The sequence below is a fragment of the Grammomys surdaster genome, unplaced genomic scaffold (assembly GCF_004785775.1).
Source record: "Grammomys surdaster isolate TR1022 unplaced genomic scaffold, NIH_TR_1.0 210, whole genome shotgun sequence".
NCBI lineage: Eukaryota > Metazoa > Chordata > Mammalia > Rodentia > Muridae > Grammomys > Grammomys surdaster.
Window position 1 is genome coordinate 2,622,820 of NW_021604655.1, and position 13,221 is coordinate 2,636,040.

Consider the following 13,221-nt stretch of genomic DNA (forward strand, 5'->3'; position numbering starts at 1 on the left):
CCTTCTTCTCCTTCTTCTCCTTCTTCTCCTTCTTCTCCTTCTTCTCCTTCTTCTCCTCCTTCTCCTCCTTCTCCTCCTTCTCCTCCTCCTCCTCCTCCTCCTTCTTCTTCTCCTTCTCCTTCTCCTTCTCCTTCCTCTTCCTCTTCCCCTTCCCCTTCCCCTTCTCCTTTTCTCCTTCTTCTTCTCCTCCTTCTCCTACTAATTATTATTGTTGTCATTATTATTAATGGGCTGGGCTATGTTAGACAGATGCTGTATAGTGGAACCACGCCCCCAGCCTTCATTCATATTTTCAAAGATGATAAAATGACCTTTGGAAAGGTGGTGGCTTGCTCAGGGTCCCTCACCTCCTTAGAGGACAGTCTGAGACCAAATCATCTTCAAGCTACTCCCTTGGGCAGAGAAGTAGGAGACCCCGTCGCTTTATGCAAGGCAGAGACTATGGGTTAAGCCATGATGCTGCCATTTTTTTTTTAAAGCAACACAGATGGCTGTAACTGTGGCTGAACATCCCAAAGAAGAGTTCACTACCAGAAGGGACTCAGGGATGGATGTCCCCACAAATCTTCAGGGAATGCTACTGTAGATTTGATAAGTAGATCTGAATCAAGGCTGGGGCTATGGCTCCCACGAGTTTTCTGGGGCTGCTGATGTTGCAAGGCCAAGAACCACACTTGGAGACACAGCACCCTGAGGACTCTGGGGATGTTTGTAGTTTGAGGTTGGGAAGAAGATTGGTATGCTCCAGGGAGTTCAGCCTTTGCAGGGAGCCTTTGGCTGGTAGAGGTTAGCTGGGACTGTGAAGCCTCACAGGGGGTAGGCTTGAAACCCAGAAGCCTGAGGGGATCTAGGCCTGGCCACACTCACTCAGCCCTCCAGGCCTGCAGGCTACTCCTAACTCACTTGTGATTTGGCCGTATGCTTCTTCGCCAAGCTGTAGTTTCAGCACTGGAAACTTGAGATCGGGTGAGGGCAGATTGTCTCTGACGGAGCAGGCACGCATCCTCATGTCAGCGGGTGCTGCTGAGGGATGTGCAGGTAGCCACACCCCCATTGTTTCTCTGTCCAGCCTGATTATGCCACATCACTCCCTAAAACCTGTCTCCTTACCCTCAGACCAGGCTGTAGGGTGGCAGCTCTTTGGAGAACCAGCCTTCCCTGCTTGAAGTGGGTTGCCCACGGAAGAGTGGTCTGGTGATTAGTTGGTCCCTGTGCTGTTTGCTTGTTGCTATTTGGCGGCTAATGAGCCTAACGAGAACCACGTGAGCACTGGGGTGTTGGCCTGGATAACGGGGCCCAGGGCTGTGTAGAATGTGATGCTTTTGGCTCCATACCCTGACAGCTGGCTCTCTGCTTCCCCAGTGGCTCTTCACTGCCTTCTCCCCACTACACAGCTGCCCTCAGGGATGGGAGGTGTGGGGGAGAGGCCATGCCAGAGAATGTTCAGGAATTGTCCTAGCAATTCCATACAGATGGGGTGCCTTCCAGGCAGGTGGGAGATGAGAACAGATACAGAGTACATGGCACACTCCCATTTCAGTCTTGGCCCCCAAACCACATGGAGACTTAGTTCATCTTCTGGCTCCCCATATAAGAGGACTCAATACATTGCCCATGTGTGGAAATGCTGGTCCTGGCTCTGTTGCCCCGGAACCCTAGCCCTTCTCTTCTCTCACGGAAGCAATTCTAAGCCTTAACACACTTCACCTTCCTGGCTAACCTGCTCCCTCCTCCCAAAGTCACTGGAACCTGGGGAGCCGCTGTGTCTCTGGCTGCCACACTGCTGTATCCCCAGTTCCTCCCTCTACCTTGGTGGGGTCTGGAATTGGGCCATGGTTTCCTCCCTTGGTCTTGGTATCTGCCTTTTTTCTGTGGCCTTGCCAGCTCTTCTGCATGATTCATGTGTTTATGTATTTGTGGAGGCAGATGCTGAGGGGGGAGGGCAATAGGATGTGTTTATAGCCGCTGATCTGGGGAGATCATTCTGTCTTCTCACACCTGCTCGCCCCTGTCTCTGTACAGCTGGGGAAGGGGCTGCAGGCCCTCCCTTAGCCTTCCTATCTTATCTTGACCTGAAGACACAGAGTCTGAGTCCACTCTGTGGAGAACAGAAACAATCCCCTGCAATGGCTGAGGAAGGGCCCATCTTTAAATCCCAATTCTTGCAGTAAGGTTCAAGGTTAAGAGTAAGATTCTGGCACAGATCTAAGGAGATGGGTGTTTGAACCCCAGTTTTGCATCTTTGGGCGAGTAACTAGCTCCCTTTTTAGCTAGGTCTCAGCCACGCAGTGTATGACAGCTTATATAAGCTTGTCTTTGGTAATAATGAGAATATAACCTATAACTCTCGAAGTATACCAGGTGCTATCATAAGCCCTTTATATTACTGATTTTTAAAAATCTTTTATAAAATGATTTTATTTATTTTTATTTCATGTGCACTGGTGTTTTGCCTGCGTGTATGTCTGTGTGAGAGCGTCAAATCTCCTGGAACTGGAGTTACAGATAGTTGTGAGCTGCTGTGTAGGGGCTGGGAATCGAATCCGGGTCCTCTGGAAAAACAGTCAGTGCTCGTAACTGAGCCAAATCTCCAGATCTATATTACTGATTTTAATATCATGATCCTTGGGGCTAGATTTGATTTTTTTTAACCCACTTTGCAGACGACCTTGGATAGTTGTCCAAGTCAAGGGGTGGGGGGGATTCAGCAGTCTGTGTATGAATCCAGTCTCCAACAACCAAGGGCCAGGCCACAGTTCAGACAGCCCGGAGCATGGTTAGGCATTACATTTTTTTTTTTTTTTGGAGTGTAGTCACCCAGAGCCTGTGCTGGAGACTCTCTTGGTAGTTGTGTGGCTATGGACAAGCTGTTGAAGCTCTCTGTGTCTCAGGTCCTCTTCTGTGCACTGTGACTAACAATAATTGCTTCCTTCCAGAGTCATAAGGAACATTTGAAGTAATTTAGGTTAAACATTTCATTCACGGTCTTCTGCGTTCTATAGACTCTTTGTAAAGAGTCTTGGTTTTTTACTTTGATTTCTAAAGGCAGGGAACTGAAAAATCCCTTTCTGTTGTCCAACTCCTATTATCCCTTCCAGAAGCCCTCCCTGTTACTCAGGGGATTAGTGACGAAGCCCTGGGCGAGCATTTGCTCCTGACTTCCTGGTCCAGAGCCTCTGCATTGTGTGGTCGGCACTGGAACAATATTCCTTCTGGTTCTTATCTCAGTCCTACAAGGGAACCTGTTTCTCTTTTTCTGGGCTCCACTTGGCTTCCCTCATGGTGTCTGCCTGTGTCCACCTATGTCATACCTGTAGAAGGCTCACAAGTAGGAAGACTCCAACTTTATACCCAGGATTCCCCTATGTAAAACCCTTGTTCCAACCACTTAATAGCATGGTAACGTTAGACAAGTTTATGACCAATGTAAACCTCAGTTTTCCCATATGCCAGGGATGGTAGTAGTACCCATACTAGTAAGAAGAAGAGGTGATAGAGAGAAAGCAGGATGTAGGCACTGTCTTGTAAACACTGACACTAACCCATGTTTACAGACACCCCCAGACAGTCTTCCCCCTTGACCTCCAGGCTCTTAAGTCTTCTCTTCTGTCTACCCGACATCTGTTGTGATTGCCTCCCTGCGGCCATCTACCGTGGATGTCTGTAGATGTCTACTGGGTGTTTCTCTAAACCGTGAGTGTATCAGCTTACCTTCTGCAGTGAGGTCCCTTCTAGCCTGGGCTCTTAACACTTACCCTGATTCACATTATTTGCCTGGCTGCTGGGTATGTGCTTCCTCTTGTCTGTAGCAAATGTCACTCTCTCCGGCTCCGCCTCCTCTCACTGCCTCTTGTGCCTGTCCTTCTCAGAAGAGCGACCTCCAACCACTCTGCTTACAGCTGTCACTCATCAGTCTTGTTTTTTCCGGATCTTGGTCCCTTAACTGCTATCTCCACATCTTCACATCCTGATTTCTGTTCTTCTGTTCCTTCCTCTATGTGTTTCCTCATACCCTTGTGATTAATTTGGAAGTTTCATGAAGGAACGGACACAGCCTATCTTCTTTACCATTCTATGCAGGCGGTAAGTATTAGATGCACAACCCTGTTCTAGATAAGGACACAGTGGGTCAGCGGTAATGACTCCTGCATCCACATGGTCAGGATTCAGTGATGGGAAGTCCATGCACTGCCATGGGCTGCAGGTACCCAGAGCAGATGGCTACCTGTCAGTCATTGAACTGTCTTGCTGCAGCTTTCCAGGAAGAGGCTCATCACAGGCTCGGCTCTGATGGCGCTTGTTTTGGTTGTTATTCATCTCTCTTCCCTAGAGGCTCTGCTGAGACTGAAATCTCCAAAGCCCTGGCTTCTCTCAACCACGTCAAGGTTGGGGGATGAATATACCCCAAAGTCTCCTTCTGTGTCCCTGCTGTGGCTGATGGGAACTAGGGCAGCTTTCTACCCCAGTCCCTGGCCCTCAGCCTCCAAGTGGCCCAGCATCTCAGCATTTGTTAAAGCAATTAACAGGGCGGTCCAGGCCTAAAGGCTGGGGCCAAAGTCTGACTCACACCTTCCCTTCCTCCCCTCCGGCCGCCAAACGGTAGAGGCCCACTTGGCCTGCCAGACAGCGTCTGCAGAGTGTATGCAAGGGGCCAAAAATGGCATCTTTCTCTCATTAGAGGCTTTTATGTGAATACAACTGCTATTTTGGAGCCTAGTGCTTGGCGGGCCTCTGAGTCCCAGTGCTGTTTGCAGCAGTTCAGAGAGCAGTGGCCTAGCCCAGCTGTGGTGAGCAGGGACAAGGCTCTGGAGCCTGTGGCCCTGACTTCTCTATAGCCTGGGGGCTCAGGCCCAAGGTTCTGACAGATAATGTCCTTCTCATGGGGCTTAGGTGAAAAGAGTGAGTCGTAGAAGGTTCTGAGAGTTGTGTGAGTCAGAGATTTTTAGGGTTTCTGCCTTTAGACCCAAGGTGTTGCCCCTAACCCCATCAACACATTCTAAAGGTGAGGTGCTCAGGGAGGGTCCGGGGCAATGCTGTGAATGGCTGAACGATCAGATCTGTAAAGTCTTCAGGTAGCACAGGGGACAGAGCAGATGCTACCTGTCGATCATTGAACTGTCTTGCTGCAGCTTTCCAGGAAGAGGCTCATCACGGGCTCGGCTCTGATGGTGCTGAGTACAGGAAAGGCTGAGAGCTTGGCTGGGGTAGAGCTTTACCTTAAAGCCGATGCCTCACCTCACAGGTTGTAGAGAGAAAAGGAAGATGCTTTGGGATGCAGAAGAAAGAAACAATGAAGAGAACTGTTATCTGGGGATCTGCGGGTGTGAAGAGGGGGCTCTCTACTGTCGTACATGGTTCTGCACGTTAGCCTAAGCCTGGCTAATGGGAACGGGGTGTGGCTACGGAGTTCGAAAGCCGTCTTGCCCCTCCCCATTTGCTGTTTTTAAGCTTTGTGTGCTGTCTACTGGACTGTTCAGTATGAAGGAAATGTTCTAAATTTTGCCATCCAGTACGGTCACCACAAGCCACATGTGACTAGTAAACACTTGAAATTTGGCTGATGAGAATGAGGAGCTGAGTTTTAAATTTTATTACATCTCAATCCAACCCATTTGCACTTAAATAACCGCATACAGCTCGAGGCTAGGGTACCGAATTACGGTGAACAGGCGGTTTTCGAGAGAGCAGAAGGTGTCCTCTGGCAGGATGTGTGTGTAGAGAGGAAACCAGCAGTCTGTTTGCTGAGCAAGACTAAGGGTGGAGTGAAAAGCCGAGAAGTACCCAAGGTCTCACGGTCAGAGGTGGCCGAGCTGGCTTAAATTTTAACTGTTTGACCCTCAACTTCCTGACATTTCTACTAACAAGTAGCTGATTACTGGGAACCTGAGGAGGGGTAGCATCTGTTTATACTGTGAGAGCTGTTTCTAGAACCTTCCCCCAGGCCTGCCCATTCCGAGTTTAATCTCCTTCCAAAAGTAGGTGTTTTGTGTGGAAAGTCAGAGTACATCTTTGCCCAACTGTTGGAGCAGAATGGAGGTTCTAGGGGTGCAGCCAAAAAGGTGAGGGCGTCCAGGAGCAGTGTTTCCGTCCATTTCCTGCTTTCAAAGTACTTTCAGGAGGTTTTGCTTCTTACCCTCTTTCTGGCATCCTGCTAACGCTGTAGAGAGCTGAACTACGTACATACTGTTGAGTGGAGAGGGCCAGGGGAGGGTGGAAAAGGCCAGGTTCCAGAAGAGTCCAAATTATGAATGGTGGGAGAAGGCACAGCCTCTGACTACACAAGTGCTGCCCTCCAACTAGTGAATCAACCTCCAGAGGGCAGAGGCAGTACTGTGCTGGTAACTGACCCTCCACCAGTAATTAACCAAAGAACCACTAGAGTCTTAGAGCTCACACGGGGCCAGTTTCTCCAATGCAAATTGTCATCTCTCCACAACAAGCAAACTTGGATGTTAGAGGTGGGTAGAAAAGTCCACAATTAGACAGTGGTGGCACACACTTTTAATCCCAGTATTTGGGAGGCAAAGGCAGGAGGATCTCTGAGTTTGAGGCCAGCCTAGTCTAAAGAGTGAGTACCTGGGCCGGGCGGTGGTGGCGCACGCCTTTAATCCCAGCACTTGGGAGGCAGAGGCAGGCAGATTTCTGAGTTCGAGAGTTCGAGGCTAGCCTGGTCTACAGAGTGAGTTCCAGGACAACCAGGGCTACACAGAGAAACCCTGTCTCGAAAAACAAACAAACAAACAAACAAACAAACAAAAAAGAGTGAGTACCAGGATACCAGGACAGCCAGGGCTAAACATTGAAACCCTGTCTGGAAAATAAAAACAAAGCAAAACAATAATAACAACAACAAAAAGTCCACCTAGGTTGGGGTTTTTCTCTTCAGCTGTCACAGCCCGGCCTGGAGCTGTTTCTCCTTAGGTCCTTAGATAGCATTTTGCTTTTTGCTGCTTGTAAAAAGCCCCTGCTACCAGCCAGGGATTCTGAGTTGGCTTTTGCTTTGGATACAGTTTGAAATCTGTGCACATTTATTTCCTGCTCATTTCCTTTAAACACAGTTGTCGTTCCCAGCTCTCTCGGTGACACTAGATTTCATGCCTTGGTGCAATATCAAAAAGGCCTGCAAGGTGGCTCAGCTGTAAAGGCACTTGCCACACAAGCCTGATGACCTGAGTTTGATCCCGAGAACCAGGTAAAGATAGAAGAGAACCAACTCTGCAAAGTTGTCCTTTGACCTCCATACTTGAACCCCACCATACTGTATACATACACACTAAACAGAAATAAAAATAGAAAGAAAGAGCCGGCGGAAAATGACCAGATTTTCATTTTTTCCAAACAGAGGGAATTAGGGGAATTAAAAAAAGAACTGCCATATGTTGCCATCTTTAATTAACGACACCATTTTAGGGGCTGGGGCAATGACTTGAGGAGAAAGTGCAAGCTGTGTAACATGAGGACCAGAGCTTAGTCCCCAGCACCAGCATCCATGCAGGATCGTTCTGACAGCCAGCATCCAATCCCACAAGTCAGACACGTGGGCTGTCTGGAACACGCTGGCCAGTTAACCTAGCCAGCTCACTCTAGGTTTTAGTGATAAGAAACTCTGCTTCATTCTAAGGTGGAATGTGATCAAGGAAGACACCCATTGCCAACCTCTGCCTGCACATGCACATACCAGTACACACATGTGCACCCACCCACATGTGAACACACGCATACATGCCCAAAGAAAGTTTAAAAGAACATTTAGCGCAAGCACGCATGCGTGTATGTGCGTGTGCATGTACGTGTGTGCACACACACACACGCACACACAGAGTAAAAGCTGTCAGAACTTTCCTTTTCTTACATAGGCAACTGAAATCATTTAGGGGATCATTTAGAGGTGCCTTTGTAGGAAAGACGAGTTCATGGTCCAGCCTCATAATATATGTGATTGGCTCAGAACAAACCAGACACTACAGTATATTACATGCCGGGACTTATGGAAACCATACAAGACAGGCTGATGAGAGCTAGTCCAAAGCTCAGACCCTCCCTACACGGAAGGTCTGCCTCAGCCAAGTGGGAAAGGTCACCTTCCCAGGAAGGTGTTTATCTATCAACACAGCTGGCTGCTCTGGAAGTCTTATGACTTTTATTTGTGATGATATAACGGACAGAGAAAATGATGTATCCAGTTTCCCTCCTGATTGCCCATTCCCCATGAGCTGTTCATTGGACCAATCAAACACCTCCACGAGAATGGAACTCCTGGTTGAGAAAAGCCCTTCTAGCAGCGTTAGGACCCCCACCAGGTGGGGCTCCCTCTGTAGCCTGCTCTCACTTAGCTGTCTATCCTGTGTTGTCAAGACAGCCTGGACGAAGAAGGCAGAACCAGAACTGAGTGGTGGAAAGAGGCACAAGGGCTTAGCTCGCAGGGCTGGGCGTCTCAGATTGCCAGAGAGTGAAAGACGTTATTGTTTACAACAAAGATGGGTCATCCTTGGGACTCAGAAGAGCAGGGGAGTGTAGAAGCTAAACCGTCTTACATCAAAAGCCACCTTTGAGGCAGAGGTCAGAGGTTGAGCTGCAAGACCCTCCTCTCATGCATACCAGGCTTTGGGTCTCTGCTGGATGGGAGGGGTGGGTCCACACGACTTCTCCATTCCTAAACGATAACCAGGCTCAAGATGCACCCAGGGTGTATCTGCCTTCCTCGGTGTTTGCCTGCTGAGCTGGCCTAGCAGAGAGTGTCTGTGGCTGAGATGTGGTGATGGGGGCCTGGGCAGGTGCTCATGTGGTAGCTAGTTATATTTGGGCAGTTGGATGACGGCTAGGCATTGGCCAAAATCTGTGGTGGCAGTTTGTGCTTGGGAAAGGTTTGGCTTACAATTCTCTGGAATGATTTTCTTACATGGGGCTCACGGACCTGACAGGAAGGGGCATTGAGGCACCAAGATACCTTCACCTTAGCTCCTGTTCAGAATCGTTTAGTTGTTTCACTGTTAATCCCTGTGGTGGTTTGAATAGGTCTGACCCCCATAGACTTGTTTATTTGAATGCTTGGCCATAGGGAGTGGTACTGTTAGGAGGTATGGCCTTATTGAGGGAGGTTTGATCTTGTTGGAGGAAGTGCATCACTGTGTAGGCAGACTTTGAGGTCTCCTGGCACTCAGGCTCCACCCAGTGAGGAAGAGCGCCTCCTCCTGGCTGACCGTAGAAGAGTTTCTTTCTTGCTGCTTGTGTATCAAGATGTGGAACACTCAGCTCCTCCAGCACCATGTCTGCCTGCGTGCTGTCATGCTTCCTGCCATGATGATAATGGTCTGAACTTGTGAAACTGTTTAAATGTTTGCCTTTCTAAGAGTTACTTTGTCACGATGCCTCTTCACAGCAATGAAACTCAGACTAAGACACTCTGCTTACTACCCACTGATGGGGTAGCCTGGTTCCTGAATACCCGATGACTGGAGGATTTCCAATCATCTCATCCTTTGAACGACTGGTCAGCACCGCTTACTTCAGGAAACTTTCCCTAACTATCACTCTATCCAGCCTGAGTAATAGGCTCTGGCCAACACCACACTTGTTCTGTGTGTCCTTTCTGCATAAGTGTACAAGAGACATGTTCTATCACATCTCAGACCTTGTGAATGCTCTACGAATACTTATCAAAGTAGGTGCGTGAGCTGGCTGGCACACATCTTCCCTTATAATTTGAATTTTACCATGTGACTTTAGAAGAGCAAACAGAACTGGAACCTCCATTACCCACCAGGGCCAACCTGGGCCAACCTGGGCTAACCTGGGCCAACCTTGGATGTACTGTATTCCCAGGACTGGGTTTCCAACATCCTCTTTGGTGCATAGTTTGAAGCCAACAGATCCTTTTGTCTTATCATCAGCTCCAAGACTGGACTCAGAGGTGGTAGGAAAAAGAGCCACGCAAGTCATGCTGGGAGTTGGTGGGGAAGCATAAGGATGGGTTGTTTAGGTGAAGATTTGAGTACTAGCTCCATTATCTAGCTAGGTGACCTTAGGCAAGTCTTTTAATCTTCCTGACATTCAGAGGCATTGTGGGTAAAATAGGAATGATAAGCATACCTGCTACAAAGGACTGTATTAAATGAGATTTATGAGGATTAAATGAGATCGTGCTATATCAGCACCCACTGGAGGGTAGCTGAAGAAAGATAACGATTGTGCTTTGTAAGCTAGGAGATAAAGTGATTGCACTCCTGAGGGGCGACTGACTGTACACTCGGGGACGGAGAGGCACAACACGAAAACCCATCCGCTGGAGGAGCTCAGTCAGTGGTCTGTTCAAAGAGGAACAGAAAGATGGGTCACCAGGGCAGGGGAGGCAAGCGGCCAGGATAGGAATCCAGGAAGGAAGTTCAGTCAGCGTGGGCTGACTTAGAGTGTCGTCAGCGAGGTCAGAGTTGGAAGATCTTTAGTTGCTAGTTAGTGCTTGTCTTCTAAGGACACTGAGGGTTCCTAAGTCTGAAATGGCATGTACTAGAGTTTTGGAGAGTGCATTAGCCAGAGCTTGTTGGAGTAGCAGTTATTAGCCTGTGGGTTGAGACTCCTTTGGGGGATTTGCATATTAGCTATCCTGCATATCAGATACTTACATTATGATTCGTAACAGTAGCAAATTACAGTTACGAAGTAGAAACAAAATAATGTTATGGTCGGGAGTCACCGCAACACGAGGAACTAACTGTGTTAAAGGTTCCCAGATTTGGAAGGCTGAGAACCACTGCTCTCGAGGAACAGAATGAAGATATATTGAAAGGATATATTAAATTAACTTGCATGATACTGTCCGGGTGGCCAACACACTGGTGATAATGACAGCCCAGAAGCTGCTCAATCTGTGGGACTGGGTGCCTCAGCGGTCTTCAGTACACGCTGGGTTCTGATGTCAACTGAAGCAGCTGCAGAGTTCAGGAACTGAAGGCACAAGCCGGGTAGATGAACCCTGCAAGCATGGCAGGACAATAGAAGGGCAAGCAGGCAAAACCCCAAGCTTTCCTCCTGACCTCCTTATATCCAGCTGCCACCGGAAGGAAGATCCGCCCACTTGGAGAGTCTTCCCATTTCAAATAACTCAACCAAGAAAATGCCTTCTGAATGTGCCCAGGAGCTTATCTCCTTCTAAGCCCCGGAGGGGACTTACCTAGCTGGCAACAGTGGAGATCCAGTCAAGCTGACAACCAAGATTAACCATCACAGAGTTCCATCTAAACTGGCCGGTGGTTAGAATGTGGAACTTTTCTCTGAGAGATTTCCCACGAACCCCTTCCCCTCAGGCATGGGGTCTGAGTAGGGCTATCTGATGGTTTCAAAATCACTTAGAATGACTGGGCAGCAAGCTGTCTTCACCATAACCCTGAGTGACGTTGCTTACTTTCTTTACCCGCACCAGTCTATGGCTGCCATCGACCCACGGGTCTTTCCCTCAGTATGCTTCCTTCCTTCTAGGCTCCAGGAGTCAGTGCTTGCCCCTGGAAGTCCACTCAGATCTTTCTAGTCCACTCGCTCTGGACTATTCCTCCCTCTTCAGTGAAGTGTTGGACTACTTCATCTGAATGGCCTGGAGTACCATGTCTCTCTTCCGTCAACCCTGTTCTCCACAGAGGTCCAGGGAGGAAGAGGCCTGGCTTTGCATCCAGGTCTCTGTGGGGATTCCGGGTGGCTGCAGATTACTGGGCGTGTCTCTGGATTTGGTAAAGTAGTAAAGACCAGTAAAGAGAGAAACCAGGTCCAAGAGGACCGGTGGCTGTTCGTGGTGAAGGCTTACTGCAGTGGGTCTCACTCTTCCTAATGCTGTGCCCTTTGATACAGTTCCTCATGTTGTCCCGACCACAACCATAACACTATTTTGTTGCTACTTCATAACTGTAAATTTGATAGTTATGAATCATAATGAAAACCGTTAAATTTTCCAATGGTCTTAGGCAACCTCTCTGAAAGGGTTGTTCAACCTCCGAAGAGGTTGAGACCCATAGACTGAGAACTCACTTAGAGGATGAAAGCCAGTTTCTGCCTCCACTCTGTTTCTAAGATGGATTAGGACTTGCTGAACAGAGTCATCCCAATGCCCGAGCCAGAATTCTACCTTGCTGAGCCGAGGATTTGGAATAGGGGCTATCAGAGGATATAAACTGATATGGTATGCTATCTTGAAAGGCCCTTAGGTTTTCCCAGTCTCCTCAGCCCACCCTTGTGATTCACCAGAGAATAGATCTAAGCTGTTTAGCTCATAAGTGACTCAAACTACTGGTTCGTAGGCTAATGTTGAACCTTTCCCATAAAGGCATCATTCATTCATTCATTCATTCACTCACTGACTCACTCAATGTTTATTGATAATCTACTCAGTAATAATCTTTATTTTGAAGTTCTGAAGCTACCAGAGGACATGAAATAAAATGTCTATAATTGGTGTTTCTATTTCACAATAGGAGTAGGTATCTGAGCTTAAATACTACACCAGGTGGTTCTTCCCCTTCTGGTGTGCCCTTCTGGTGACGTGGTAAGGGCCCACAGCACAACTCTTGTTCAAAACTGAAAGTGTATCATCCTGGAGACCTGTGGGTAGCAGGGAGAGAAATGGCCGTAGAAGCCTCCTGAGGCTAGGCTTCCCATGTCCATGAGGGGGTGGGCAAGGTCCTCTCCTTGGGGCAGAAACCCCTAGGGTGTAGTTGGTGGGTGACTCATGGCCTCACAGGACTTGACCCTACGATCATTGCTCTCTCTCTCTCTCTTTTCCCTCAGCTGTGTGCCAGCCTCCCTGTCAGAACCGGGGCTCCTGCAGCAGGCCCCAGCTCTGCGTCTGTCGTTCTGGTTTCCGCGGGGCACACTGTGAGGAGGTCATCCCTGAAGAGGAATTTGACCCTCAGAATGCCAGGCCTGTGCCCAGACGCTCAGTGGAGGGAGCACCCGGCCCTCACAGGAGCAGTGAGGCCAGAGGAAGTCTAGTGACCAGAATACAGCCACTGGCACCACCACCTCAATCTAGGTAAGTCTCCTCCTGGGGGTGGGGAGGGTGCTGTGGGACAGTCGCTTATCAGTAAGGACCAAAGCTAACACCTGTGTCATGGGTCTGTGAGGATTGCAGCACTGGAAGTACCAGTTCTCTATACCACCCCCCCCTACCCCCATTACCCTTATCCCTGTCACAGCTCCCCCAACTCCTCTCACTCTCCTTCCTCCCCAGTGTTCTCCATG

The 13,221-nt window shown here is 48.8% G+C and overlaps 1 protein-coding gene across 1 annotated transcript in view; it reads left to right on the plus strand.

Annotated features, from left to right (window-relative positions):
• Window positions 1–13,221, plus strand: part of Ltbp2 (latent transforming growth factor beta binding protein 2) — a 93,879-nt gene that overhangs the window by 8,896 nt on the left and 71,762 nt on the right. The window contains exon 3 of the mRNA XM_028771890.1: window positions 12,769–13,012. Within this exon, the coding sequence (XP_028627723.1) occupies window positions 12,769–13,012 (244 nt within the window). The remainder of the gene's footprint in view (window positions 1–12,768; window positions 13,013–13,221) is intronic.